Below are 27,085 nucleotides of genomic sequence, written 5' to 3'. Positions count from 1 at the left end.
CTGTAACCGAGATACTCAGGCACACGGCTGTTAGTATATAAGTATACTGAATTGTATTACCTGCCAGTTTTGGGTTGTGCTACGACACATTGTCACTGTGCTGCTTTTGATTTGCTGATGATGCTTATCAACTATATATATGCAGAGATTGTAAAGTAAGTGCCAGGCACAGTCTTTTATATCATTAAAGACTCTTCCTTCCTGCCCCCACTTTGATCATTTAGACTCAATCAGATCTTCAGTGATTGTCTATCCCACCTAATGAGCTACCCATGCAGGAGAGTTATTGATCCGTGCTATTGAAGGTTCCACATACATTTGCATTTAAGCATGTGCACATACACTTATCCACCTTCCAATTTTTCCGTAAAGGTAAAAATTTGGAGATACGTGTTCTTTTTGACAAAAATCCATCGTAATTTCCTTGTGTATCTTCAATTGTTTTATAAATCTATCTCCTTTAAAATGAAATATTCCTTTTGCACAGAACTCGTGGTTTGACATCAGACTCTCACTGAGTTGAGTAAAGGTGGGAATAAATGCTCAGAGGGAGCCACAGGTGCTGCACAGCGAGTCACTGAGAAATCATTAGTCTCTCCTCATCTATCTGCTTATCTGGGCTAAGACCGAATTCATTTGGGGGCTGGTATTTACTGAGCAGGAACCTCCCTGTGAATCCATTGATTGTTACACGCTGCCTCCAGACATGAAGATAAAGTTTGATTTTGTTTTCATAACGCTCAGTACAAAAGTGCAGTGGTGGCAGACATACTCATATCTTTTACTTAAAGGAATACTTCACCCACAATATCACCATTTGTAAATTAATTAGTTGTGCTTACAACGAATTCATGAAAAAAAAAAAAAAAATTCTTGCATGCCTCCAGGGAAAACAGCGAACATATGGATTGATTGGTTGATTGATTCATCGGGGAGCACAGCAAAACTATATCAAAACATCCATTTACAAACTCACACAACTTGTGCAGTACACTTTAATTTATCCAGTCATATGCTCAGTACTTCCCAAACATAGGCAAACCTTTAGTATTGCTAGCTTGAAAAGAGCGTAGATAATGTTTACATTTTTTTTTTTTTTTAAGCAAAAATGCATGTGTTCGGAAAGAACTGAGCATACGACTGGATAAATGTGACCAGGATTATATATTATTATTATATTGTGAGAGTTTGTAAACAGATGTTTTGATGTAGTTTCACTGTGAGACGTGGTCCCCAGTCAATCAATAAGTCATTATGTTTTCCTCATGAATTCATTATAAGACAGCATGACTGACTGATATACAAATGGTCATTTTGTGGGTGCAGTATTCCTTTAAATAAATGAAGCAACACCACAGTGCAGGAATTCTGTCACAAGTAAAAGTCAATTAAAATACGCTTTAAGTACCTAAGGGCCAAGCTCAATATGCAGATTGGCTTTTTTCCAGAATAATATGATATTGTTTGATTATTATTATTATCCGTATTATTATTATTATTATTATTATTAATGTATTAATATATAAGCATCAATTTGCAGGTGGTAAACGCGGGGCTAACAACTTCATACTCTGTTTGGTAGCTTAATCTAAGGTAATATTTCATGGATTCTTTAATTATATTTTGTATTACTGTATTTGTATAGTTGGTAAAGCAGTGTCTGTTCAAAGCAAACTTTATGTACCAAATCTGCACAGTGTCCAAAGTGACAAATATCAGTTCAGGAAGGACCCAAATGCAGAACAGCAGGGTTGAGGTTGACCAAAAAGCGAGCTTTAATAAAGCTGAAAAAAAAATCCAGAACAGGCAGGTAACAGAAAGTCCAAATGACAGAAGAACCAAAACTAACTGAAAAGGACCCAGGCAGGAAACAACACCAAGAACACTGAGATGAGCACAAGGAATGAATGCAGACAAGTTGACCAGGAACAAAGGGAAACACACACAGAAAAGTAATCACAAGAACAAGACACGGCTGGAGGACTCGGGCAAAAGGAGGGAAATGGGGATTGACTAACAACAAGGATGTGGTGGGGAACACTAGGGTGGAGCTAACAAGACTAATACAGAACAGGTGTGAAAAGAAGACTCTGGGAACAGGGAAGGACTAACAAGATAGGTGTGACAGAACACAGGCGGGAACACACACAAAGACAGGGAGTAAAACCAGACACGACACCTGAGGAGAGAATCCTCAAAATAAGACACAGATATAGCTTTACTACATCACAGTAGTTATTTTCCAGAGAGATTTTAAAATGCCAGATGTAAATAGATTGTATTTCACTGTTTTGCATTGAGCTCTGTTGAATAATGAAACCTGACACTATGCCATTTTGTGCATAACAGGACTCAATCTCATTGGCCTGAGAGTTGCTAAGACGTGTGTTGTGGTTACAGGTTGATTGTTCTGGCTTAATGACAGAGCTCCTACTTTCACTTCCACCATCAGTCACTTGTTCGCTGCACTGATAAAGACTCTGACCTTTCCTGTTGGATGAAGGCCTCCAATAAGACAAAATCACTTAGCAACCCTGCAGCTATAAAGGTAGGCTCTGACAGTGTGTAGGTATTTGTGTAAGAGGGAGAGCTTGTAGGAAGATAAGAGATAATGACTCTGTTTCATGTAATTTCTTTGAATTTATGCAACCTGGCAACTGCGATCATTGACAGTCTGATTGTATATGCTCGGCTCGTACTTGAAGGACTGTGAGGCTATTGACTAAGAGCTCTCTTGTGATAGAGTGGGTACTGTATGCATAGTGATGTAACAGCCTTTATATTCAGGAGATGAAGAGGTAGAACAGGCCACGCACAAGCACACTGAGTATTGAGAGGTCAGAGCTGCAGAGTTTTTGGGATAAAAGCTTTCGTTTTCTGTAAAAACAACCGGTGGATTTAATGTTGCCGTAGCAGATGTACAGGAGTCCTCCCACATTGTTATAGAAGACTGTGCAGCATTTTGCTTGCACAGCTAACAGTCAACATTTGCAAAGTTAATCCTCCTTGCTTGTGGTTTCTATTGTGTATTTACACCTTGTGTTATTGAAACTGGCTTTACTCGTAGTCTGGAGTCCCACAGACCCCACTCCATGTGTATTAACAATTGAAAAATCAATTACTTTGAAATCCAGTATGAGGATAGTAGGCAGTGGTTAAAATATATACTGGGGAGGGAACACATCCCCACCTATGTTCATCTATGCTCAATCTGCCCCTCACAATTTGCCTCACAGGGCTTTACAGCATACAACATCCCTCTGTCCTTGGACCCTCACAGAGGATAAGGAAAAACTCCCCCAAAAACCTTTTCAGGGGAAAAAAATGATAGATACCTCAGGGAGAGCAACTGAGGAGGGACCCCTCTTCCAGGACGGACAGATGTGCAAAAGATGTCATGTGTACAGAACACATCAACATAATTACAGTAATCCATATGACAAAATGATACATAAAGAGAGACAGAGAGAGATGCAGGGCAAACAGTAATGACAATAGCTATGTTATAAATATATATTAAGATGTGACAGTATATGTATGTGACAATAATAATCACATGTGTATAATAATAGTAGAAGTATTACTAATAATAACAGCAGTAGTAGGTCGCATCAGGCAGGACCATGGCAGCAGCGTGACCACAACCCACAATCCAGGTGTATCTGCGATTCAAGGTAAACCTACAAGACAGTGGAGACAGAGACTCCAGCGAAGAAGCTGAGTTAGTGATACACAGTACTGGGATGTCAATGTTAGCAAATGAAGAAGAGCCACCTTTCAGAATCTGAGAGTGAGAGAGAAAGAAGGAGAGACGGGGCTCAGTGTGTCATAGGAGGTTCACCAGCAGACTAGGCCTATATCAGCCTAACTAGGGGCTGGTCCAAGGCAAGCCTAAGCTTAGCTGTCAAAAAGGAAAGGCTTAAGTCTAGTCTTCAATCTGGAGACGGTGTCTGCCTCCCAAACTGAAACAGGAAGATGGTTCCATAGAAACAAAGAAAGACAACCACACACCATCGTCCAAAATAATAATTAGCAAATGTAATCATAATGATAAATAAACTTAACAAAATGCCATTACGATTACTGCTGATTCTAATACTATGGTGAACTGCAGTGGTGGCGTTGCTTGACTACTGTGGGTATGTCAAGTCAGTCTCTATTTCATTACTTGCAAAGGGGTAAAAAATTGGAAAGCTGAAATGTAATATGAGTTATACATAGATGATATTGCCATTGATTTGTAGTTTTTGTAAAGTCTTAGTATGTCATAAAAAGGTAAGAAAAAGTCATTGTATAGTATGTCATGAAAAAAGTCAGTGTGTGCACTTTTCCTGTGCGGCCCTCAATCATATGCTTGCTCCCTAAAATGGCACTCAGCCATCAAAACTCTGAGAACTCCAGGGGTTTTATTTATTAAACAATGTGTAGGATCCATACTAAAAGTGTGTGTACAGACAAAAGCCATAAATGACGTGCGCCAAAATATTCAACCATTTCTACAATCAGGCTTCCACCTCACTATCTATGTCGCCAATTCCCCATCTCCAAAACAAAATGTTCATTAGCATGGGTCAAAGTTTCTCCAATCAAGTCTGCTTTTATAGATGACAACTTTTGTGTGGGAAATGGCCTACGTCACTTTCAGGCTTCGTTTTGTGCATATGCATTTTTAAATGAGACCCCAGATCTAAGACTTTGTTCAAAATGCTATAAAATGGTTTGTTTTGCTGTTCAGTTTCTTAAAATTTCTCATGGAGGTAACTCCCCCTCAAACACCCCTGGAGGGTTGGGTTGAAGAGGGTGGACATTGGAAATAGCCCCCCACCCCCAGTGTCAAAAAGGTGATTACGGCCCTGTGTAGGAAAACAAAATACATTGAAGGATGCTTACCCTTCCCTTTGCCACACATGGGACTTGCAGATTTGATGAAGGTGGTGACTTATGCCTTGGGACCAATTACAACCACAGAGGTTGAACCCTGTATTAGACTCCTTAGAGACAAACTCTTATAAAACTCCAATAACATAAATCCTGATAGACACTTTTGGGATTTGGGAGGGATATCACTGCAAAAAAACAAACGTCCAACACAAATCGCAGACATAGAGCACATGGAAATCCACTTTATGTAACAGTGTTTTACAGCTGGGGACTGTAAGTAATGCATCGTTTTCTGTAGCAATTCATCAGTTCAAAATTAATCAAAGCAATTCGGACCACTCAGATTTAAGTGGTTGGGGAGAGCCAAGCGAAACATTAGGGTCTGTTATGACATATTCATGAGACATATTTATGAGACAATTTCTAGCCCAGTTTTGAGATATATTTATCAATGAAAATAACATTTTCCTCTACAGCTTCAGAGGGGTGGATATGACCTCCCGTCCCATGATGCCCTGGCACAGATCCTACCAAATGGCCGCTACCCTCTCAAGGGAGCGAAGACGGAGCCCCACAGAGCAGCCCAACAAGAACAGGAGAAGCCAGAGGCTGCACAGGCCAACAAACCCAACATTAACCACACCTATCAAGTACATCATGCCCATCAACGGTAAGACAGATAATACATGCATGGAGTTATTGTGATGATCCTTGTATGAATAATATTTTAGTATGATTAATTTCCATTAAATGTGTTAATCCCTTAGACGCTCTCTGCATAATCTGGAGGATGATCCCCACATGGCAGAGATCACCGACCTCCAAACTAAGGTGATTAGACACAATCAATACCTAAACTCTTGAATCAATCAGTGAAGCAATCCCCGCTGTCACGTTTCGTTAGTCAACAGGAACATGGGTGGGCCAATGAGACGGGACAGTATGCTGCTGCAGACACACAGTTGGGAGACGAAGTGACAGATATTAGAATAGATTAACATTTGTCAGACTGATTGCACTCTGGGAGGATCCAGAATGATGAGGATGAAACTTGTGCCAGGGGTCCAGGGGTGTTATTTATGCATATTTTGACATTTTTCTCCTGTCGCTGTGAGGTTGTCTTGATAATTAGATTTACTTATTTAAATTTGCTTAGATCTGTGGATTGGGTGAAGCGTTATGTGTTTATCCATGAAGAGTTTATGTTAATTCATGTAGATTTTGATAGATTATATGATAGGAAAGCAGATATCTGGGTCTTAATCGGACAGTTTCACAGTGACACTGCATCCATCTCCTGTATAATACTACTGTACATACATAATGATAATGATAATGATAATGGAATGGAAACACCTAATTAGATATCACATCATTACAATTCAATCCTGCTGCGCTTTGTCTGTGATATTTGTCCTGAAGTGACAGTATGTATGACACATGGCCACTTTAATGTCTTCAAATCATAGCGAGGGGAGGGAACCTCCAGTATTCACGGGCACAGACAGGCTCCCCTTTTATTTTTGACACATGATGGGACTTTCCAGACTCATCACGGGGAGCCGTCCTTCCCATCATGCCTGTGGGCCCCCCAGCAGAGACACCATCTCATCTTCAGTCATGATTGTCACCTCGTCCCTGCCCTTTCAATTAGATGCTCAATTTCACCCTCGTGTCCCACGGGAGTCACAACCACACCATCCGAGATTGGAATTCCCTAATCGTCGCCCCCTCCTCGTACATGCAGCTGGACCCTGCTCTCAGCCTCCATTCAATTGTGTCTATTCAGTGTGATAGAGGAGTATGTGATAGAAAAGAGAACAATGAGCATGGAGAAGCTGCTAGACAACACGCACATGCCTTACACACAGACATGTCTTGATAACAGCTCTGCAGCAATATGAATTTAAAGCCAAAGTCGAGGGGATTTTGTTTCTTTTTAAAAGGAAAGAAGAGAAAAAATGTAAAAGAAATATTTTTTTAACATTTTTGTACAAGTCAGTATTGTTTTTAGTCTGTCATGCTGAAACACTCTCATGAATTTGGCATGAGTTTTGCCTCTACAGTTCAGCAAAAGGGCTTTCACAGGAAGACGCTGCATGAATGCACGACTAGGATTCATCCAAAAACCCTGCTTAAAGCTCCCATAACAAAAGAGCTTCACAGGATGGGGTGTTACTGTCCCTTTGGATTTGAGGAGCCGGAGTCATGTATCCATTGTACTCAAACCTCAGACAGCCGATTACAAGAACGTTGTACTTTATGGCATAATGTTCTTCTTTGGCTTCCAGTCATGTCCCATTTGTTGTGTCATGTGATTATCCGAAACCAAGAGAAATCAATTATTCATCGAGACTCTGAGACTTGGAGATAAACATGCAATGTGTACTTGCTGCTGGGATGTTTTTACATTCTCTTAGTGTACAGAAATGTGTTGTTTATACATCCTGGAGGACCATATAAAGACATGGGGCTGAAGAGACATCTAGTGGTCATAGTCACACAGCACCACTCAGCATCAAATTTGTCCCAACAGGTTTCTGGGAATATTTTGTGCCATTTTTGTTCCTGGAAGTTATGAGTGTGATTATTTTTTTACTTTAGTCAAAACAGTTACTTGTATAAAAATGCACTAGTCAGTGTCTCTGGCTTGATTACACATTACCTTGAGGGGGAGGTATAGTTATAATCTTTGCACTTCACACCAACCTTGATAACACTCATTAAAGTCAAGCTGGTACAGTGTCACAATGACCTCTACAAGGGCATTAGCATTGAAAGGGGATACAAATAATTCACTCACTCTTTTCTAACCATCTGTAACAAATCAAGAAACTGGTGTGCAACTGACCGTCCACGTCTCTCCATCAGGAGGTGGAAAACTATCGTTTAGCCATGAGTAAGATGGCAGAGGACATCATAGCGCTGAGGACACAGGTGGTGACGCTGGAGACAGAAAACAGTCAGCTCCGCACTGATCTGTCTCTGCAGCAGGACCTTGGCCGAGACCTGCTGGATGATACTGACATTGACGTCATGACCAAGGCTGAGATTGCTGACCGTATAGGTAGGCCACAGCAGAGCACTACAGTTTAATTGAAGTGAATAGATAAAGAACGAAATCCATATTTTCAACATTTGAATAATACATTTTTTGTAGTTTTGTAGGATTGTACACCACAATCGTGCAGTTTTTAATCTGTAAAATGCATAATGCACTTCCCCTTTTTTTAATTTAATTTTTTTTTTTTTTTTTGCTAAATTCAGGAACAAAACAGGAAAAGATACCATTTACGGAATGTGGAAAAACAGTATATCTCCAGTTACCATTACAGTCCTGTGTGGTAAATAAGCAAACAAATGGAGCAGTAATTATTACTCAGCCTAGGCAATAATTGTAATATATGTTGGGGGTACATATCCCCCTAATATTCAAATATACTCAAAATGCCCCCCCAAATATTGATTAGAAAATATGGAGAAAGAAAACAGCTATACTACGAAAGGCAACCACACGCTGCCATCCAGAATAATCATTAGCAAATGTAAACATAATCATCGATAAATTTAAGAAATTGCCATCATTATAACTACTAGTTCTGGTATTACCGTGTATGGCAGTTCTGCGTGGGATTTATTTAAGTGGCGTTGCCGTACCCCATCAGAAGTCGCTGTTCAACTACTGTTGGTAGATATAGCTTAATTTATGTACCTTAACTGTGCTGTTTCTCTATTTCATTACTTTTAAATGTATTAAAAAGTGGAAAAATAGAATGACATATGAGTCTTATGTTGGCTGTATCATTGTCGACTGTTATAGTTTTTGTTAATGCATAATAAAAAAGACAGGAAAAAGGTAATAAAAATAGTATGTCATTAAAAAAGTCCTAAAAAAAAGTCCCAGTGTGCATGCTGTTCTTTATGGTTTGTTTATTTGGCAAGGACAAATGCATAAGACATTGCTACATGTGTAAGGTACAAAGTAGATGTAATGCATACAGGTTTATAACCATGGCTAATTTGCAACCCCTGTCCCCAGTTGGTTTTAGAGTTAAAACAGTAAGTGTAAGATGACTAAGCATGGAGTATTTTAATACAATAATTCAACATATGTACAGTAAAATAGGAACAAAGACTAAGTCAAAGTGAAGACCACAATAAGAACAGAGACAAAAAAACAATTAACAATGACTATGTTCATATTGTCAATGGTCTGTTTAGCTGTTGAGTTTCTTAAAATTTCTCTTGGGAGGAATTCCCCCAGACTACCTTGGAAGGTTGGGTCACAGAGGTTGTCGATTGAAAATGGTCCCCCCAATGTTAAAAGGTGATTACAGCCCTGTACTTAACCATATACTTTCCATTCATCAGCATCCTGTCTTAAAATGAGCCTGAACCAAAACCATGCAAAAGCAATAATTGACATTCTTTCACCTAAAGTTGACATTTAAATTAAGAAAATCTTCAGACTGATTAATGTCAGAGTGTTTATTATCCAGCCAGCAGCTGTTGAACCTTCGGTCCATGTCATTTTGGATTTGAGGGCATTTCATTGGCAGATGAAGCAGTGACGGTGGAAGGTGGCTCACTGCACGCTAATCCTTGTGAGTGTATATTCCCGAGCAGACTGTGGCATTTTGTGATAAGGCAGCTCATTTGGGCCACAGACCCTGATAAGCTGTGTGGGTACTACATCCCTTATCTCCTGAAGGACAGTTTGCGACCCTCAGTGAAAGGATGTTCCTGAAGGTCTCACTGCTGGCTTTAAAGCAAAGGGACCAGATTTAAGTTTCGTCCAACAGAAAATCCATTTCATTTCAAAAGCGTTATTGATCAGTATTGTTCAAATGTCCAAGCCTCAGAGCTGACATGTTAATCAGTCTAAATTTGAAAAGTAATTTAAGTTTCATACTTTACAGATCAAATCCTAAGGCTCATCTTTGATCAACTTAGCTGTCTTTTTCTGATGTCAACATATGAAAATAGCCATTTAGATTTATGCTCTTGTGTGTGACTTGTCTTGCTGTTGTTGTTTTTAAAGCCTCTCTGAAATTCAAGCTGGCCAGTGAGACCAGTAAGGCTGCCTCTCAAAGGGACAGGATCCAACAGCTGCAGAATGAACTGATTAGGGTTAGAAGATACACACACACACAGGAATAAACCTTAAATAATCACTGTGTATGTAGTCTGACACTGTCTTCCTTGCTTGTGTTGTGCAGAAGAATGACAGTGAGAAGGAGCTACTTAAACTTCAGAGAGTCCACCAGCAGCAACAGCAGGATCTGCAGCGTCACCACAGTCACATGACAAAGATGGCAACTTTGGAGGCCACAGTGAAACAGCAGGAAAAGGTGAACAGTCTAGGCTATACGTACCAGTATAACTATCTGATTTCACAACTTGCAGGGCGTCTTTTATGACTAACAGCACAAAATATATATATGTATATTTGTGCCATTTTTTTCAGGTCATTGAGAAGATGGAGAAAGCGTTAGACAGCAAACTCAGAGAGAAGAATAAGCAGGGTGGTGACAAGAGGCTGGTGGTGAAAAAACAAAAAGGTACAAGGGCTCAGTGAGGCGAGGGAAGAGTATGTTATCTCGAAAACATTTACAGAACATCTCTTGATGTTGTGCAGGTGAGACTGACCACAGAAGGGAAGAGATAGAGTCGGCCCTGGCAGCAGAAAACGCTCGTCTCAGAGGAGAGCTGGACAGGATTCGGCAGCAGCCTGCTCCAGTCATCATACAGCAGGCAGCACAGGTAGATAGCTACACATTCGAGCCAGTGTTCAAACAGTGTGGTGCTACCCAAATTTAGTCTTGCAGTTACTGAAATCTCAAATTAATATGTGTTATGTCCCCTCAGACAAAAGACGCACTGCCACTCCAGGAGAGACTGAGTTTACTAAATAAACTGGAGATGGCCAAGGCAAAAGTCCAAACCCTGGAGGCTCAGGTAAAAGAACAGAAAAATCATATGCGCACATGTTTCATAGACTTAATGAGTCACTGATCAGGATGTCTTGCCCTGTATTTGCATGTGTTACAGCTGGAGGAGAACTCTAAATCATGGGGGAGACAGAAACAAGAAATGTTGACCAAACTAAGTGAGCACAGGCACGGCTTCGTCCGGACGTCCACTACAATCCTTCATAACGTTCCTCTGGTCAGTTGAGTGCAGTTAGCCTTCGTTTTATATGACACACACTGTGCAGTGTGGAATTATTTTATCTGACATGGAGTTGTTTCTGCTTCTTACAGAGGTCTGCGTCACAGTTATTGCATCAGCCGAGCAGACAGAGGAAGCAGAAGCCTTTAAAATGACCCAGACTAAACACACACACACAGAAAAACTTTTCTTTCAGGGTGTCAACAGGTCCTTAAAGAGTCTTAATATGTCTTCAGTTAAGTTTTCTTAATATAAGGCCTTAAAAATATTAAACTGTCTTAAACTCAGGTTTGATGGGTCTTAAATATTTTCTGTCACATTACTGCAAAAATGATATCTGTAGACACCCTGTCTTTGATTTCATGTTCCAAATAAAATATTTCCATCTAAAAAATATATTTAAATACTAATATTATATTATGTAATAAAATGATATATAAGAAGACATACTGTAAATCAGTAGTATTGTTTTATTTATCACTGGTTTATATATATTTTTAAAACACTTTTGCCACATGTAATGAAGCATCTGTACATTCCAGGTTTTTTTTTTTACTATACACACAGAGACTACACATTTGCATACTGTTGAAATTACTCACTAGATAATACACAGTATATATAATGACTTTTTTCATTAGTTATGACGTTACTGAGGTAATTTGTTCATGCACATTTTTAGCTTTTCTTTCCTAATGTTTTCTTGCTCTCCAACGACATCTAAGGTTGGAAGAATTTATTTGTTGTTTATACTGTGGTGCATTCGGGGGCCTGGCTTATTATGCACCACCGTTTTTCTCTCAAACTTGGCATCATTGACTCGTCTGCAGAGGCTTCAGAGTCAATATTATAGGCCTGTCTGGTAAGAGAATGAGCTCAAAGGTACTCTGCACTTCCACATGGCGCTGTTTCTCCACTCGGAAGTTCTCAAGCATCTGTAAAGACGGAAGATAGTGCACATAGTTAATATGCTGTGTGAATGAGCCGCAGCATACAGTGAAATGTCTCTTTATAATCTGTATATTTTACATGGATGAGGAAGAGTTGCATCTCTGTCTCTGCTATTCTGCGTCCTAAACACTGTCGGGGGCCGAAGCCGAAGCCCAGGCTCCGGAAGTAGTGTGACTCCGTCCTCAACCAGCGAGAGGGCTGATACTGCTCCGGACGAAAGAACACTTTGGGGTCTCTGCCCATTGCATACAGTCCTAACTGGACCAGGGTCTGAACACAGAAAACACAAAGCAGTTTCTTTAACAATGCTCAAACACAAAAAAAAAAACATGATTAGATGATTTATATTTTTGATTGCCTCTTACCCCTGCTGGGATGTGGTAGTTTTGAATAATGATATCTTCTGATATGTATCTTTGCAAGCTCACTGCGACTGGGTGTAACCTGAGGGATCAAAGTCTATGTGTTAGTAAGAAAACTACTACACAAAACTATTCCCTAAACAACTGACATCTTAAGATTAGACAGTATCATAAATAGCATGACATGTTTGGCATCATTTACCTCAGAGTTTCCTTCAAAGCTCCTTTGACCAGTGGAATCCGCTTCAGCATCTCCTTCATGTCTCCCTGGCTCTCAGCCCGAGCTGCAGCCACCTCCGCTCTCAGCTCCTCCTGGAGGCTGGGGTGCCTTGCTAGTTCATACAACGTCCACAGCAGTGTTATGGAAGTCTGAAACACACAAACAGAATTAAGCCAAAAAGAAGTTACGTTCTGAAGAAATAAATAATTTGTGTCACTTTTTTTCCTTACTGTATCTACTCCTCCAGCCATCAGCTCGGTAATGCTGGCCTTGATGTCTTCAACGGACAGCTTGTCCAGCATGAGCAGGCTCGCCAGGACACCTGGGTATTTCTCTGAAGTGCCAGCTTCCTTACGTAACTGTCTGTAGATGTTTTGGATGCAGCGGTCCGCTGAGGCACCAAGATAATAAAAATGAAATAAGAAACAGTGCAAACATCACAATATAAAACATGATTTCCAAATAACACAACTAAGACTCTTATGGTGCCAAACAAAACAATACTTAAAATGTTCAGCCTGTTTGTTCTCTGAGTTATACCTTGGTTGAAGATCCCATCCCAAGCCTCCACGTGGTCACGCCACACCTTGGCTCCAAGCTGCCTCAACAGAGCAGGAGGTATGTACAGCATGGGTGAGGTAGTCTTGAACATGAGGGTGATGCAGTCGATGAAATGCTGAGCTTCAGGGTCGATGTAGTCCAGCATCAAACCAAGACGCTCCCCGTATAGCACTGAGCTCACCGCTGTGTGGGACAGAGCAAACATGAGACAAAGATAAGTAATATTGTAGGGAAAAAAGGAGCACTGACCTACACAGTGAGTGAACTTGAATATCAAGAAAGATAGAAGTCCATCTTACACTCTAGTGCATATTTAAAGAGTTCTTGAGAGAGGTCAGCGGTCCATTTGTTTTGGCCACTTCGCTTTATCTTTTTGTGCACCCTGGCAACAAAATCCTGGCCCACTTCATCCAGCAAAGGCACAAAGTTTTCCTGCACCTTCGGGGCAATCACCTCCTTGTTGAGAATCACACGGTTTGATCTCCAGTCTTCTCCATCCCTGTGGGAAGATTGGATTTTAACCTTCACTAGCAATGCAACTAATAGGCACAGTCTTAAAGCACTTGGTAAAACCTCTGGTTCCATGACAGAAATATTAGTAAAAGTGAATTTGTAAAGGAAGAAGGGATAATAGCACGTACTTAAGTAACACTCCATATTTGCGGTTCCTGTAGTCTCTGTATGACGTCCAGGCTTCAACTCTCAGCCTTTTAGGATAATTGCCCTCGGCTTTGAACAGGATTGCAGCGTCTTCAGGATTGATGATATTTACGCTTTCATAATAACCTACTTTTTCTCTGACATACAAAAAGTCAGAGGAAGAAAGGGGTCAAAATGCCATATCAAATTTGTTGTCAGAGCAAGATGACCTTGTGGATTGTCGGTCACAGATATTTTTCATGGACAAAAATATTTGTATTTATATTAAGACCAGAATTCATTTCAAAATAATGACATCATTCAACGTTATTTGTTTTGTCTACTTGTGTTCCTTTTCATTGAAAATACAGTAGATGATAAATGTCATGCAGTTATTCTATCATTTAGGATTTAAGCAAACTTGCTTTGTCTTCCGTACCTGTAAATGGGTCCAAAAGTGTTGAAATTCTGCAGCATTATGCGGTGAAGGTTTTTGAAGCCATCCAGTTTCCAGAAATTGTACAAATTTGCCACCCCGTTCTTCCACAGTCCAGGAATCTCACTGAAAGGCCTGACAATGCTGCTGCTCTCCGAGTACACCTGTCTGACCACCGGCATACTGCTGCTGCAGCGCACACCTGTTGTGGTCAGCTCTCCCATCCAGGACAGGGGCGCCGTCACAAGGCTGCGGCACACACTCCACCTGGCCATCACGACAACAAAAATGCTCACACTGCTCTACCTTCAGCAGCTGCTCTGGCTCTCCCGGGGACATCTGGTGCAAAACAAGGAGGCTGGTCTAAATAGTCGGCCCCCCTCGCTGTACTGATCAAGGCTCTCCAGTTGAACTCTGCAGCCTAACAGAATATCCACCACAGCGCAGTAGCTGGTGTGTGTTTAGCTGCGTTATTTACTGAATATTTTACAGCACCCTGCAATCATCTGTATGTAAAAAGCGAGACTATGCAAACTTGTATTAGGCCTTAAGACCTTCAGAAATGTTGCTGTCTTTAAGTGTTTGCTTTGGTTTGTGAAGAGAGACAAGGCCACGACAGAAACTCAGTTTAAAACAAATATAATTAATGTATACATGAAAAGCATGTACTGTACAATCAAAATGAAAGATTTAATAAATACGTATACAAATGTGACTGTGAGCACTATTTCTTAAGAAGCTTTATGAGTTCTTCCAGCTTCATGGCGGTCTTAATGTCCCCCTGGATTTTCAGTCTGCCGCTGGTGTAAGCAGCAAATGGTCGAAGCTCGCCCTGGAACATGGCCAGAAGGTCGCTGTCAGACATGCTCAGTGTCACATCTGGCTCTCTGCACAAGGACCCTGCTCCAGCTGTACCACTACCTACAGGACACACACAGAGCGACAGAGGTATTTAATATTTATGTAACCGTGCTTTTGTTTCTATTTACAGCAGACATTTGAGCATCATTACACAGATTTAGCACAACTTGCATTCAATTGATCTCAATCCTGTAATAATGGGCTTTTTACAGTAATATATTAAGCATCACCTTGGCTCAGATCCACATAGTAACTGTGATGCTGTCCATCCCCCGAGCTTATGTCAAACTGGAAGCAGGCCCCAACTTGCTGGACCAAAGTTTCTGAGAGCAGGAGCTTCACCCCACCAAGCAGCTCCTCAACAGAACCTGGTGTGGCCACGACTGCCTGAGGGGCACTGCTGAACTCATCTGTAAAAGTTAAACTGTCCTCTGAGGAGAAAAAGCCACAGATATATTATACAGCATTATCATAACGGGTACATGTTGTACCAAAACAGTTGTGTGTGTGTTTGGGGGAGGGGTACCTTGTTTAGGCTGTGAAACGCCACTGCGGCTCAGAAAGTGCATGGCCAACTGTTGAATGGGGCCAGTGAGGCCTTCCAGTCCAGGCACAGAAGGAGGCATGATGAGGGGTCCAGAGAGGCCTTCCTCTGGTGCTTTTAGTATAGAGCCCAGGGTAAGCTCGACCCTGTCTACCTCCAGCCCCCAGGGCCGAGTCATCTCATTTATGTCCATCTATGCAGAGCAATAAAGGATGTAAGTTTGATGTGATACAGTGAAAAGCCAGAGAAAAGTAGGTTCAGTGTAGTCTTACCCCAAGATATTCTCCAAGTTTAATGCTCTCAGTTTGGATCTCCCTGACAGTCTTCTTAGCCAGGCTGTAGGTCAAAGCCTTCTGTGCCGTCATCCTGGTCGAGGCGTTCAGGTCCTGGACTGATAGTACAGACATGACGGGGTTCCAGATCCTGAACTGGATGTCTGCTCCCACTGACAATATGCCACCATCCACAGTAGTGACCTATAGTAGCAGAATTCCATGTTATTTGAGTGCTAGACATCTAACACTGGTCATTTAACATCTGTTGCAATTTAAAGAAGACAGAGACATCTCCTCTTTATTCTTAAAGCTTTTATTGACTAAAGAATATTTACTATGTAAGGCTGAATATACAAGTTGGGAAATGCTGAATGCTGGTAAGGACAGAAGGAGGGTTTTGGCACCATTTCGAAATGAAGCCAAAAATGCAAAAGGAAATGTTAATAAATAAAAAATTTTTTTTAAAAAAAACCCCTCATAACTCTGATAAATGCTTCAGTTTAAAAAACAAAATTGAATTCTGAAATGTATGGTGGCAAAGATGGAAGAATAAAACTCATTCCCCACACATAATAAAGTTTACTCTTGGCAATAAGACATTTTAAAATAAACTGCACACACCACGGGGTTAAATCTTTTCGTATCAACACGTGCTGTCAGACACTACTTAGAATTTTCTCAGTATCAGTTTACTTGCTTCATTTTCACGCTGATCAGCAGTGCACCAAGAGTGCCACCTGTAGGACAAAGTACATAAGAACAGATTTGTTTTCTGTCATCATTACACCTATTTATATTGGCCATTAAGAGATCCTCCCTAATGCTCTTTTAATGGTCATAATGGGGAACAAACTCCAAAGTCCTCCTGTGCAAAAACATATCCAAAAGATTATCTTATATGACTGACTATTGTATTAAGATAGACTTGAAAACTTTAGTTTGTCTTGTTAGGTCTTTACATAAAAAAACCTGTAGGAGAATGTGAGGTAAACTATTCCTGACCAGTTATTTTCTGCATTTTTCAATATTTCAGCATGCAAAAACTTGAACACGTTGCCCATCACAACAGCTGACTGATGATGAAATCGGCAGTCGGCTGCTCGTTCAGAGCTGGTGTCAGCTATATGCATGCACACCTGGCTTGGCTGATGGCTGATGATGATGTAACTGCAGAGTGTCATTAGCTCCAATAAACCATCCAGTTTGGCTCATCAGATACACATGGTCTCTGGACACGGTGCAGCCTCTGGTCACATAATGCTCCTGGCACCAAGAATGAATTTTCTTAAATCTACCATTATGTAAAGGTCCACAGAACTCTGCAATTCTCTGCCTATTGATAGTTTATCTACCTTCAATGACAAAATTAACTTCAAAAAGCTTATAAAGAAATATCTTCCCATATAACAAGATAAGCACATAGCGCTATTTTAATGTACTTATATCTGCATTTTTTTATACATGTATCTGTTTAGTCTGCTTGTCTTAGTATAACTTATGTTTGTAGTGTCTTTTCTCTCAGCTGCTATGCTGAATTATGGTGTAATCTATCATTACATTATCCTTAGTTTCTTTCATTTGAGTATCAGTTTGGTATTTTGATTGTTTTTAGATCATAATATGTCTGTACTGTGTTTCAATGTGTAGGATCCCAGGAGGCCTTGAGACACATTCGTGTGCTTCTCATGGGAATCCTTGAATAAAGAATGAACATTAAACTCAGTATAGTGGTTCACCTGACAAGGAGGAATGTTGAAGGCACGGGTGCGCAGGTCGACTCTCTGCCACTGGTCAATGAGGGGCAGCACAAGAACAATACCAGGGCCCTTCGGAGGACAAACTCGACCCAGACGAAACACTACTATCCTTTGGTAGTTAGGCACCGTCTACGAAACAAAAATGAGCCAGAGTTGGTTGCTTTTTTTCCTCAGCAAGTGAGTGGACATGCTGTGGGAGTAATTGGTGAAAGCTAATGTTACCTTACTTTCAGTACAAACCATCCTGATATAGGAAATGTTAGAAAGGTGCAGATGTAGACGAAGAAGATGACAATCAGGTTGCAAATCCAGGACACCCATCCTTGAGAGGTATCTTATAGACAGAAAAACAAAACAAAAATTTAAGAGTCTCAGTCTTAAAGATATTCTCAGTAAACCCGCCCTTAAAAGCAGTTGTATGATGTCATCTGTGGCTTTAAGGAGGGGTTTTAAAGTCTGATAAAATGACTCAAGTGACATGAGTTGAGTGATCTCTGCTCGGGACTGGGGACTACATAACAGGACGTCTGCATTACAAACTGAGGGGTGTAGAGTCTGAAAGATGTGGTTTTACCAAAGAAGAAGGGCTAAGGGAATATGATACTGAATTGCATTATGGGAAGTGTAGGATCCAATGTTTTTTGGAGTTTGACTCATCCTACGGACTGAATTTCAGGATACATATACACTGTAATTTAACAATGTTTATCATAAATGGCAAACCAGTTATATAAAGACTGTCAACTATTTTTTAGATGCTCTTATAATTATTTCTGTTTGATTATTTGAGGCTAGTTTGTTTAACTTTTGCCTACTGTCCCACCTCCACTGTTGACCCCAAACTCACCACGTCCCAAAGCCAGAGCTACAACAGTTCATGTTTGTTAACGTTACCTACCGTTGAAGTCGTTTTCAGAGACACTGGGGATGTTGTCAAATGAAAAACCTTTGTGATAGCCGCGCTGTGTGAAGCTGTCAGTGTCCACAAACAAGCCAGGAGTCCTCGTACTGATGGAGTCCCTCTGAGGGAGCAGCTGATACGACTTGTTAAACATTGCTGTAAAAAATAACTGTTATATCTTCTTTAAAGCAACTTCATTTTATTTGTCCGTCTCCACTTGTCAACCAAAACCGTCTGACTGAAGTAAACAAAATATATATGGTGACTAAAATACAGGACGCTTTAGCTCATCATGCTAACTAGCTTAGAGGACAGTTGTTCCGTGTTTTGCTCCGGCTCTTCTTCTAAGTGTTTACTGACGGCGTGTGTTCATCAGTAAACGTGCTCATTACCGCCACCTAGTGGTGATGCAGCCTAACTGGAGTTTCCATTACAGGAAATAGCCATAAAACAAGGAATAAGTTGATTAAACTTTATCTGACAGATATTTTTACAGTCAGTTGTTGCTGTACTGGTTTCCACTGTAAAATGTATTTATTTATTTGTCTGAAATCATGTAAAGTTCGCCAAAGATGGAAGAAAAACACTAACACTAACAACTCAAAGTACACGTCAAATAAAATTTCTCCAAACATGTTTCTTTTTTATTTTAGGTAGTTATTATCACGCTAATGTATGTTCAAGTGTTCATTTCCCCCGATAAGTTGGTTTTAATTCGTTATTTGATTCTATAAACACAGTCTAACCATCTCGAGCTTTTATTTTGGTACTTCCGGTGACCGGCAGTGTGAATTTGCATATTAGCTAAATATTTAGTTTCACCCAGAACATTTAGATTTAACATTTAACATTTAGATTTATATTTAGCATTTAGATTTAACATTTATATTTATATTTAATATTTAGATTTAACATTTATATTTATATTTAGCATTTAGATTTAACATTTATATTTATATTTAATATTTAGATTTAACATTTAGATTTAGATTTAATATTTAGATTTAACATGTAGATTTAGATTTAGATTTAGCATTTAGATTTAACATTTAGACTTAGATTTAATATTTAGATTTAACATTTAACATTTAGGTGCCACATTTAATATTTAGATTTAACTATTTAATATATTTCTAAGTTAACAAATATTGCTGTAAATGTGGTAAAAGGTGACGTTAAAAAATTCACAATACTTTTTTAAACATTGTTTGAAGCTAAATGTGGCAAAATGTTGATGTTATTTTCAGCGTGAGACACTTTACAAACGGCACCCCATATGTGCTGGGGGTCATTTTTGAGCTATTCTTTGTTTAGAATGTTTATGGCAGTGGGGATAAAAGAGTTGCGGTAAGTGTTTTTCTTGGACAGGGGGACTTTATAGCGGCGACCTGATGGTAGGAGCTGGAAGGACTTGTGCAGGGGGTGAGTGGGATCTGCTGTGATGAGGTTGGCTTTCCGTGTGACTGCTTGGGTATGAAGTTCTGATAGTGGAGTCTGAGTTTTGCCAGTTATTTTACTTGCTTGGTTGATGATCCGGGAAAGCTTTGATTTGTTCTTGACAGAGATGGAGCTGAACCAGAATGTGATGTTGAAAGTGAGGACCGATTCAATGAGTGACTTGTAAACGGCTATTAAAATGTCCTTCCTCACATCAAAGCTCCTGAGCTTCCTCAGCAGGAACAGGCGTTGTTGTGCCTTCTTATAGACCGAGTCCGTGTGCTGGGAGAAGGACAGCAGGTTGTCTACTGTTATGCCCAGGTATTTGAACGCCTCTACCTGGTCCACTGCCTGTCCCTGCAGCTTCAGGGGCTCAAAAAGAGGGTACTAGTTATGATGTAATGGTCAGGCACTAAGTCATATTATCTATAGTGTCTATATTTTGTAGCATCATTCTGTAATAAATGTTGTGTTATGTATTGTGTTTTGTTTCTGTAAAACCAGATAAAGAATGGGAAAATATGACCAAGATGAACAAACTTCTCAGTTACAAAATGTCCATATTTATTCAGGATGAATATTTACAGTCAAAACACATTCATTATCATATATCTTAATAAAAATGCTTTTCTTTCAAACTGAGTACCTACCCAAAATATTATGTTATGTCTTTGGTTCTTTATAACAAAATTATAATATTTACAAGAAAATCATGTAATAGTCACCAAATAAAACCTGTATGTTTATTTCATTTGAATGCCATAATCTTTAATGTCTTTCTTAGAACAGACTTTTGGTTTAAAGAAGCAAAACCTTTCCATTAGTGATATTTCAAAATGCCTTCAGTGAAAAGGGGATACTATGTTGAATTTGAAAGGAGAAGTCATAACCAGAATATGTGAAACAAACAACCACACAACATGTTGCTTCAGGGGTTGGTTTATGGTGTTTTTTCTTACTGGTGTCATTCAGCCTTTCTCTTTGCTTGTTATAGTTTGCATCTTAGTTTTTGAACATGTCACACAGCAGCTTCTCCATGGGTGTGCTGCCAATGGTCCTGTGGAAGAACAGCTGCTCTATTTTCTCCGAGCTCACAAAGTGAAGGGATGGCAGCAGAAGTAACAGTCTCCCAAACCTTGATGGACGAGAACAGAGGAGAGTGAACAAGCTTGAAATACTTCAGATGTTTTTATGTTTGAAGATCTATGTAGTCAGTCTGAGAGGAAGTTACAGCAGGATTACCTGGCACTTTGGCCGGGGTACGCTGAATGGATGTGCTGACCCAACAACACCTGAGACTGGTCCTGCAGATTCTCCACCTGCTCTGGGTCTTTGAGGCTGCGTGTCTCTGCAAGTCAAACAGCAGACATTAGTAACAGTGTCCGTTCAAATGCAACGAATGCATATTCGTGAGGGAACAACCCCTTACCTGGCTTGAACAACACAATGGCTTTCAGGCAGGCAAACTCAGTGGGGTCAACAGCCAGGGCCTTAAAGCGATTAAAGACCTCCTCCAGGATGCGCAGGTCAGCTGTGGGGAGGCTGATCTTAGCCTGCTGTGTGGGAGACAGATCTGGCAGAGACAGAAGAGGACAGCTGTCCATGGGAAGAGACCACTGGATGGCACACAAGAGGAACATCTCACTCCAAGCTTCCTCGAGGAGAATCACCTGTGGACGACACAAAAATCCACGTTAACAGTGTCGCACAACATCAATGTGTGTGTGTTAGTTTGGTAAACAGACAGAAACATGTCAGTCAGTCTCACCTGGTCTCGAAATGGCAGGTGAGCAAAGACTGGCAAATTTTTTGCCCACTTGACGGACATGAAGAGGAGTCGTGCTGATGTCTCATAGATACTCTCTGAACATTTGGAGGTGTACGGGGACATACGACAGTCAGAGGGAGTCCGATCTCTCTCTGAGTCATTGGTCGTCACGTCAATGTTCTCCTCCACTGTGCATCAGAATAACAGAGTCATATAAATGTTAAGGCTACTTTACATAAGATTATATGCATAATTACTATTCAGATAAGACAATTCTAAATCATCCTTAAAGGCAAACCCCACTCATCTCTGACATAAGTAGCAAGGTCAAAATGGGAACTTGTTGTGTCCACCTTAATTTAATCTCTGCCATATAATCTCACCGTCCTCTGGCTCCAGTTTTGCGCAGGTCTCTGCAGTTAGCAGGCTGACCATAAAGCGGTGGTAATTATGAGAGTTGCTGCAGGGCTGAATGGTGGCAGAGGTGGTGTTGGAGGAGGTGAGCAGAGGTCTGCCGATGACTGCTGAATAGGTGGCAGGGGAAGTGAGCTCCCTTGTGGTGGCCAGGTGCTCCTTTTTAGTGTCCATACTTATAGAGTCTAGACTGACATGTGCTGTGCTGCGAGGCTGTCGCTCATTCTGCACAGCTGCCAAAGGGACAAGAAAACAGTCAAGAATAATGTATGCTATGACAGATCTAGCATGTGCACAGATACACAGTCAACTTCTCCTGAGTTTCTCACCATCTTTGTTCATGCCAGCCTGGAGACACTTCTTCAGTCGACAAGCTTGGCATTGGTTTCGATGTGCCTTGTCAACAGGGCACCTGCCTGTTCCAGCCTGGCACCTGTGATAAGATTTGAAAAATTCTGAGTGAAGACAAATACTATGTGAAAATATAAACTTGTCACACTAATATTTCTTCATTGTACACGTAGTTATTCTGACTGCCCTACTAGATCAAATTTTGCTCACCTGTAGATGAGTCTTCGTCTCACACTGCGCTTGAAGAAGCCACTGCAGCCGTTGCAGGCATAGATGCCATAGTGTTTACCACTGCTTGAATCAGAACACACTTTACAGAGCAGACTTTGGTCGAGTGCTTTACCTGAGACTGTGGAGGACAGAAATAAAAACCTTGCATTAATTCACACTCACTCATCCATTCATTTGTTCTGTCTTTTTTGTCTAATTCTTCTTATTGTATACACAGTGCACATCACTATTATGGACATATTCATCCTGATAACATAATTTGCTGTGAAGAAACACACTTGCAAGTTTTGTTTTTTAATTTTGCTGTCCTTGTTTAGCCCCTTTGTTCAATCTTTCATATTACAACAGTTGCATATTACATCAATTACTGGCTCACCTGCTTGATGTCCATCTGGAAGGTCATTGGAGGTGTCAGAAGAAAACATTTTGGTCATGTGGTCCTCCATTTTGAGATGTGTTCTAATGTCTGAACTTCAATTCATAAACTCTTGATAAATAGAGAATTATTCCCAGAAGTGTTTCCTCTTCTGTCTAAAGTGTGTTTTGTGTAATTGCCTGGCTGGATCAAAGCATCTTTATGTGAAGTGCTGACACGTGGCAATGCCACCAAAACACATAGAATTTTAAGTTCTTTCCACAAAAGCTGTAAGTTTACGTTTAGTATCTTCAGAAGCAATAAGAGGAGTTACTCCAGGAATTCTTCAATGATTCTGGTCCAGCGCTGTTGTCCTTTCTCCAGTCGTTTCTGAAGTGATGAAGGGTCAGTAGAGTCACAACTTGTCTTCTGTCTTTCTCTCTACCAGAATGAATGCGAGCCTGAGACGTCAAGGGGCTTTCTGAAGGAAGACAAGGAGATTAGCACCATGCGCTGTGTAAGCAAATGCTGATTTGTCATCCTCTTAATCTTTACTGTCTATAAGGGAAAATCAATCAGTCACACCTCTTACAGGCATAAGAGTACTTAACAAAGGTGACCAATGAAAAAAGAAAATGATATATATTTTACTCCTTACACATACTGCTTAAAATGACTAATTAAATTTGGCTGCTGTATGGGAGACCTCACCAGTGTCAGTGTGTTTCAAACTGTAATCAACATGGCTCAAACTATTCCCTGTTCAGTCTTTATTTATTGTGCCTTTCCATTAATACAAACTTTACTAACACCACTGAAGAAGAAATATTACTACAGTGGTCCACAACTGCTGCTTAATTATAGTCATTGACTGGTTAACTTGTTGCTACATAGGGACCATTCTGCTTTGTATTCTGCATAAGTGACATTTTGTAGTGTTACATAACATTTTGCGGGTGTCTCCTGTGTATAATACATATCTAATATTAACATTAAATAATATTACCAAAAAAAAAGTTACAAGCAAAGATGCGATATCTTGGTTATTGTCAATCTGGTGATGCCAGCTATCATGTCAGCTGCTGCCCACAGTGCTGACTTAAGGTTTCAGAAGTTGACTAGGCCTAGTAGTTAACAAGTGAACTAATCAACAATACACAAAACATTGCAATATGGAGTACTTGTCACACTCCTAGTACACGTATGTTCCCCAGCTTCCTGTTGACAGTGTAGTGGGGTTAACAGTGCACTCTTAAGACATTCCCTCTGTGCCATATTGGCCCTGTCAGTGAACACTAATGACTTGAGGAGAGTACAGCCACCCCAAATCAGCAAAGTAGCTTAACCTTCCCTGAAATGTGGTCTCCTCCTTGAAAGGGGGGGATCACGGAAGGGGGTGATGAGAAGAAAAACAATTAGTGCAGAGATTGAAAGAGCACCAACAAGTTGACCCTTAATTCCATTCTTCTGCCATATGGTGACTGCTCTCTGGAGCCTCCGTCTGCCTAATTAGGAACCCAAGTGCATTTACTGTTATTGCAAGTGCACAAATCTTGGAATGTTCATGTTTCACTTCACTTCTCAGACAGAAATGTCAGAAACACCAACACCTGTGCTTGTTATTTTCTGTACAAGTCTACAAGTTCAGTGATGGCAGTGGTCATTATTGCATGTAGCTAATGACATCTAGTTCAGCTCTGTAATCAGATCAAATGTAGCAAAGACACTAAAGATACTAATGTGACTATCTGCCGTGTCCGCAGAATGATTTCTGTAATCCTTATTAAGTCACTCTTGATTTTCAGAAAACAATGTAGCATTGAAAACAGAGCTCTTTCTGGTGTGTAAAAGGATTACAAACTTGGCTATGCACATGGAGCCATTTGAACTCAGAAGCTGCTGTCTGAATCAGTTCATAATCCTGAAACAGGGAGGAAACTGTTTATATTCGGGGTCTCAAAGCCTCCAATAGCTGCAGTGGTGCAGGTGCAGGCATGTTAACATAGTATGCAGTGAATCTGCTTTTCATTATGCACCTCAGTAACACAGTATGACAGTGGAAAAATTGATTCATTGTGTTTGTACATTTTGTTTAAAGTTGTTGTAATGCTCTTCTTTGTGTTAAGTAAAGCGCTTTAAATTGTTTCACATCATTATTATGTAAAACACTGTGTTTTATTGGTGCTATACAAACTAGGTGCTATACAAACCCAATACCAACAGGTCTGGTAGCTTAGCCTACAGCACCTTGTATACAGACTTCATGTAAATCCATTTAAAATAGTTAAACAGAGTTAAAATAGTGCAAACCTGGCATCAGTGTGTCTCAAATGCTCCTTTAATAGCTATTTGTGATCCCATTTCACTTTGACATAATAAACAGTTTGGGAAGTTAGTAGACAGCAACTTGACTAGATGGTCCACAGCACATGTGCATTCACACTACATTGGTTGCAGTATAAATTTACACTCAAATCACCATCTAAACCTACTTTGTGAGTAAGCCTAAATTACATACTGACCTAAGCAGTACTGGTAATCTGGAATCAGATTACATAACACAGGTGTTACTCACATGTCAGGGGTGAGCTGATTATCTTGGTCTTCAGAGTAGCAGACAAGAAATGTACATGTAAGCTGAATGCTAAAAGGTTATGTTTCAAATGTGAAAGTTTGTGAAACCGTATCTGTATGCTGATGACACAGTTTTATATTGTTCCGCAACATCTGCACAATCAGCCATTGAATGTCTACAGTCGCCTTTTGATTCCCTCCAATTTAGGTTTCACAACCATAAATTAGTACTTAACTCAGGCGAAACCAAATGGATGCTGTTCACCAAGGCTACTCATTCTGAATCTTTCGATAGTCATTCTGCAAATGGCACATCCATAGAGAGTCGAACAGTATGAATACCTTGACGACAATCTTAATTTTAAGCACCATATTAAAATTCTGACTGCCAAACTGAAGACAATACTTGGCTTTCTCTACATCAATAAGAACTGTTTTTCTTTTATACGCAGGAAAAGAATTGTAGAATCTGTATTTTTAGGGAGAAGCTGCTGCCTCTACACTGAAATCACTGGACGTTGTCTACCACTCGGCCTTAAGGTTCATAGCAGGTGATTACAGCACCCGTCACTGCCACCTTTACAGAAGGGTTGACTGGCCACATTTGGCTGTGAGGGCGGGGACAGCATTGGTATTTGTTCATTTATGAAGCTTTAATGCAGATGTTTCCACCCTATATTTTACCCCTTTTAACTGTGACCTCACATACTCTTTGTACTCTTTCACAGAATAGGTTGTTGCTTCACATTCCCTTAGTCAGAACTGAACTAGGAAGAATACCAGTCCCTTACTGTGCTCCTTATACATGGAATAATCTGCAAAAGACCATAAACTCGGACACTCTGCCACACTTACGGCTGTTTAAATGCCTAACTTTAAGCTGATATGATATATGTCCCCTAAATGAGTTACACATAATCAAAGCATAACTTTAAAGATATTAGTCCTTTCTGTCTTTTCTTGGGTCTCCAGTTGTTGGCACGGGTAAGATGCTGCTGCCATCTGCAAAGTGCTGCTTTAAGGTTTTTATCAGGCAGGGATAACTGTCACGTTTCCTCACCCCTCAGCCCTGTGATTGTTGTGCCGATGCAGCCAATCTTTAGCAGCCCGCTGCCATGAGCCAACTGGACGATTATGTATTTAGCGGGAGCATTTATGATGACAGAGCCCGGCAGGTGATTGAACCCACGTCACTAGTAAAACCCCAGATCTTTTGCCTGGCAGATCAGACAGATAGGCTGTTCATTCACTAAAGAGTGATGTCACCTTTCTGCATATAAGTTTCAAATACTTGTGCTTTTTGCTGTAGGAAGTTGCAGTGCATCAAACTTTTGAGGCACATGCACTGCAGCAGGCACACATGCAAGACATATTTTTGTTGTCCTTCAGAGGATGT

At 40.3% G+C, this 27,085-nt stretch overlaps 4 protein-coding genes across 5 annotated transcripts in view; 1 reads left to right on the top strand and 3 right to left on the bottom strand.

Annotated features, from left to right (window-relative positions):
* Window positions 1-11,446, top strand: part of ccdc33 (coiled-coil domain containing 33) — a 31,218-nt gene extending 19,772 nt beyond the window's left edge. Inside the window, exons 1-11 of one of the 2 annotated variants that reach the window (XM_078167865.1) lie at window positions 1,679-2,548; window positions 5,358-5,551; window positions 5,649-5,712; window positions 7,753-7,948; window positions 9,923-10,011; window positions 10,101-10,232; window positions 10,349-10,442; window positions 10,520-10,644; window positions 10,750-10,839; window positions 10,933-11,049; window positions 11,145-11,446. In XM_078167865.1, the coding sequence (XP_078023991.1) occupies window positions 2,498-2,548; window positions 5,358-5,551; window positions 5,649-5,712; window positions 7,753-7,948; window positions 9,923-10,011; window positions 10,101-10,232; window positions 10,349-10,442; window positions 10,520-10,644; window positions 10,750-10,839; window positions 10,933-11,049; window positions 11,145-11,207 (1,215 nt within the window). In that variant the 5' untranslated portion in view covers window positions 1,679-2,497 and the 3' untranslated portion in view covers window positions 11,208-11,446. Of the gene's footprint in view, window positions 1-1,678; window positions 2,549-5,357; window positions 5,552-5,648; window positions 5,713-7,752; window positions 7,949-9,922; window positions 10,012-10,100; window positions 10,233-10,348; window positions 10,443-10,519; window positions 10,645-10,749; window positions 10,840-10,932; window positions 11,050-11,144 lie in introns of those variants that run through there. The other variant, XM_078167864.1, reaches the window with a different exon arrangement.
* Window positions 11,447-11,491: 45 nt separating this feature from the next.
* LOC117262855 (cholesterol side-chain cleavage enzyme, mitochondrial) lies at window positions 11,492-14,745 on the bottom strand. Its single transcript, XM_033636017.2, has 9 exons — window positions 14,225-14,745; window positions 13,788-13,943; window positions 13,446-13,645; window positions 13,126-13,329; window positions 12,816-12,976; window positions 12,568-12,734; window positions 12,369-12,447; window positions 12,082-12,273; window positions 11,492-11,987 (listed from the first exon to the last, which is right to left on the bottom strand). The coding sequence occupies exons 1-9, from the start codon at window positions 14,494-14,496 to the stop codon at window positions 11,865-11,867; spliced, it is 1,554 nt and encodes a 517-aa protein (XP_033491908.2). The 5' UTR covers window positions 14,497-14,745; the 3' UTR covers window positions 11,492-11,864.
* A 99-nt stretch (window positions 14,746-14,844) lies between these two features.
* Window positions 14,845-18,909, bottom strand: stoml1 (stomatin (EPB72)-like 1). Its single transcript, XM_033636018.2, has 7 exons — window positions 18,557-18,909; window positions 17,886-17,992; window positions 17,638-17,787; window positions 15,899-16,102; window positions 15,609-15,819; window positions 15,313-15,513; window positions 14,845-15,142 (listed from the first exon to the last, which is right to left on the bottom strand). Exons 1-7 carry the CDS (start codon window positions 18,711-18,713, stop codon window positions 14,946-14,948), a joined length of 1,227 nt encoding a protein of 408 aa, XP_033491909.1. The 5' UTR covers window positions 18,714-18,909; the 3' UTR covers window positions 14,845-14,945.
* A 1,821-nt stretch (window positions 18,910-20,730) lies between these two features.
* nr2e3 (nuclear receptor subfamily 2, group E, member 3) lies at window positions 20,731-23,536 on the bottom strand. Its single transcript, XM_033635824.2, has 8 exons — window positions 23,137-23,536; window positions 22,740-22,878; window positions 22,508-22,611; window positions 22,148-22,411; window positions 21,765-21,952; window positions 21,426-21,666; window positions 21,239-21,344; window positions 20,731-21,131 (listed from the first exon to the last, which is right to left on the bottom strand). Exons 1-8 carry the CDS (start codon window positions 23,204-23,206, stop codon window positions 20,999-21,001), a joined length of 1,245 nt encoding a protein of 414 aa, XP_033491715.1. The 5' UTR covers window positions 23,207-23,536; the 3' UTR covers window positions 20,731-20,998.
* Window positions 23,537-27,085: the final 3,549 nt, after the last annotated feature.

Source organism: Epinephelus lanceolatus, chromosome 5 (genome assembly GCF_041903045.1).
Source record: "Epinephelus lanceolatus isolate andai-2023 chromosome 5, ASM4190304v1, whole genome shotgun sequence".
Lineage (NCBI taxonomy): Eukaryota > Metazoa > Chordata > Actinopteri > Perciformes > Serranidae > Epinephelus > Epinephelus lanceolatus.
This window is presented reverse-complemented; position numbering and strand designations above follow the sequence as displayed.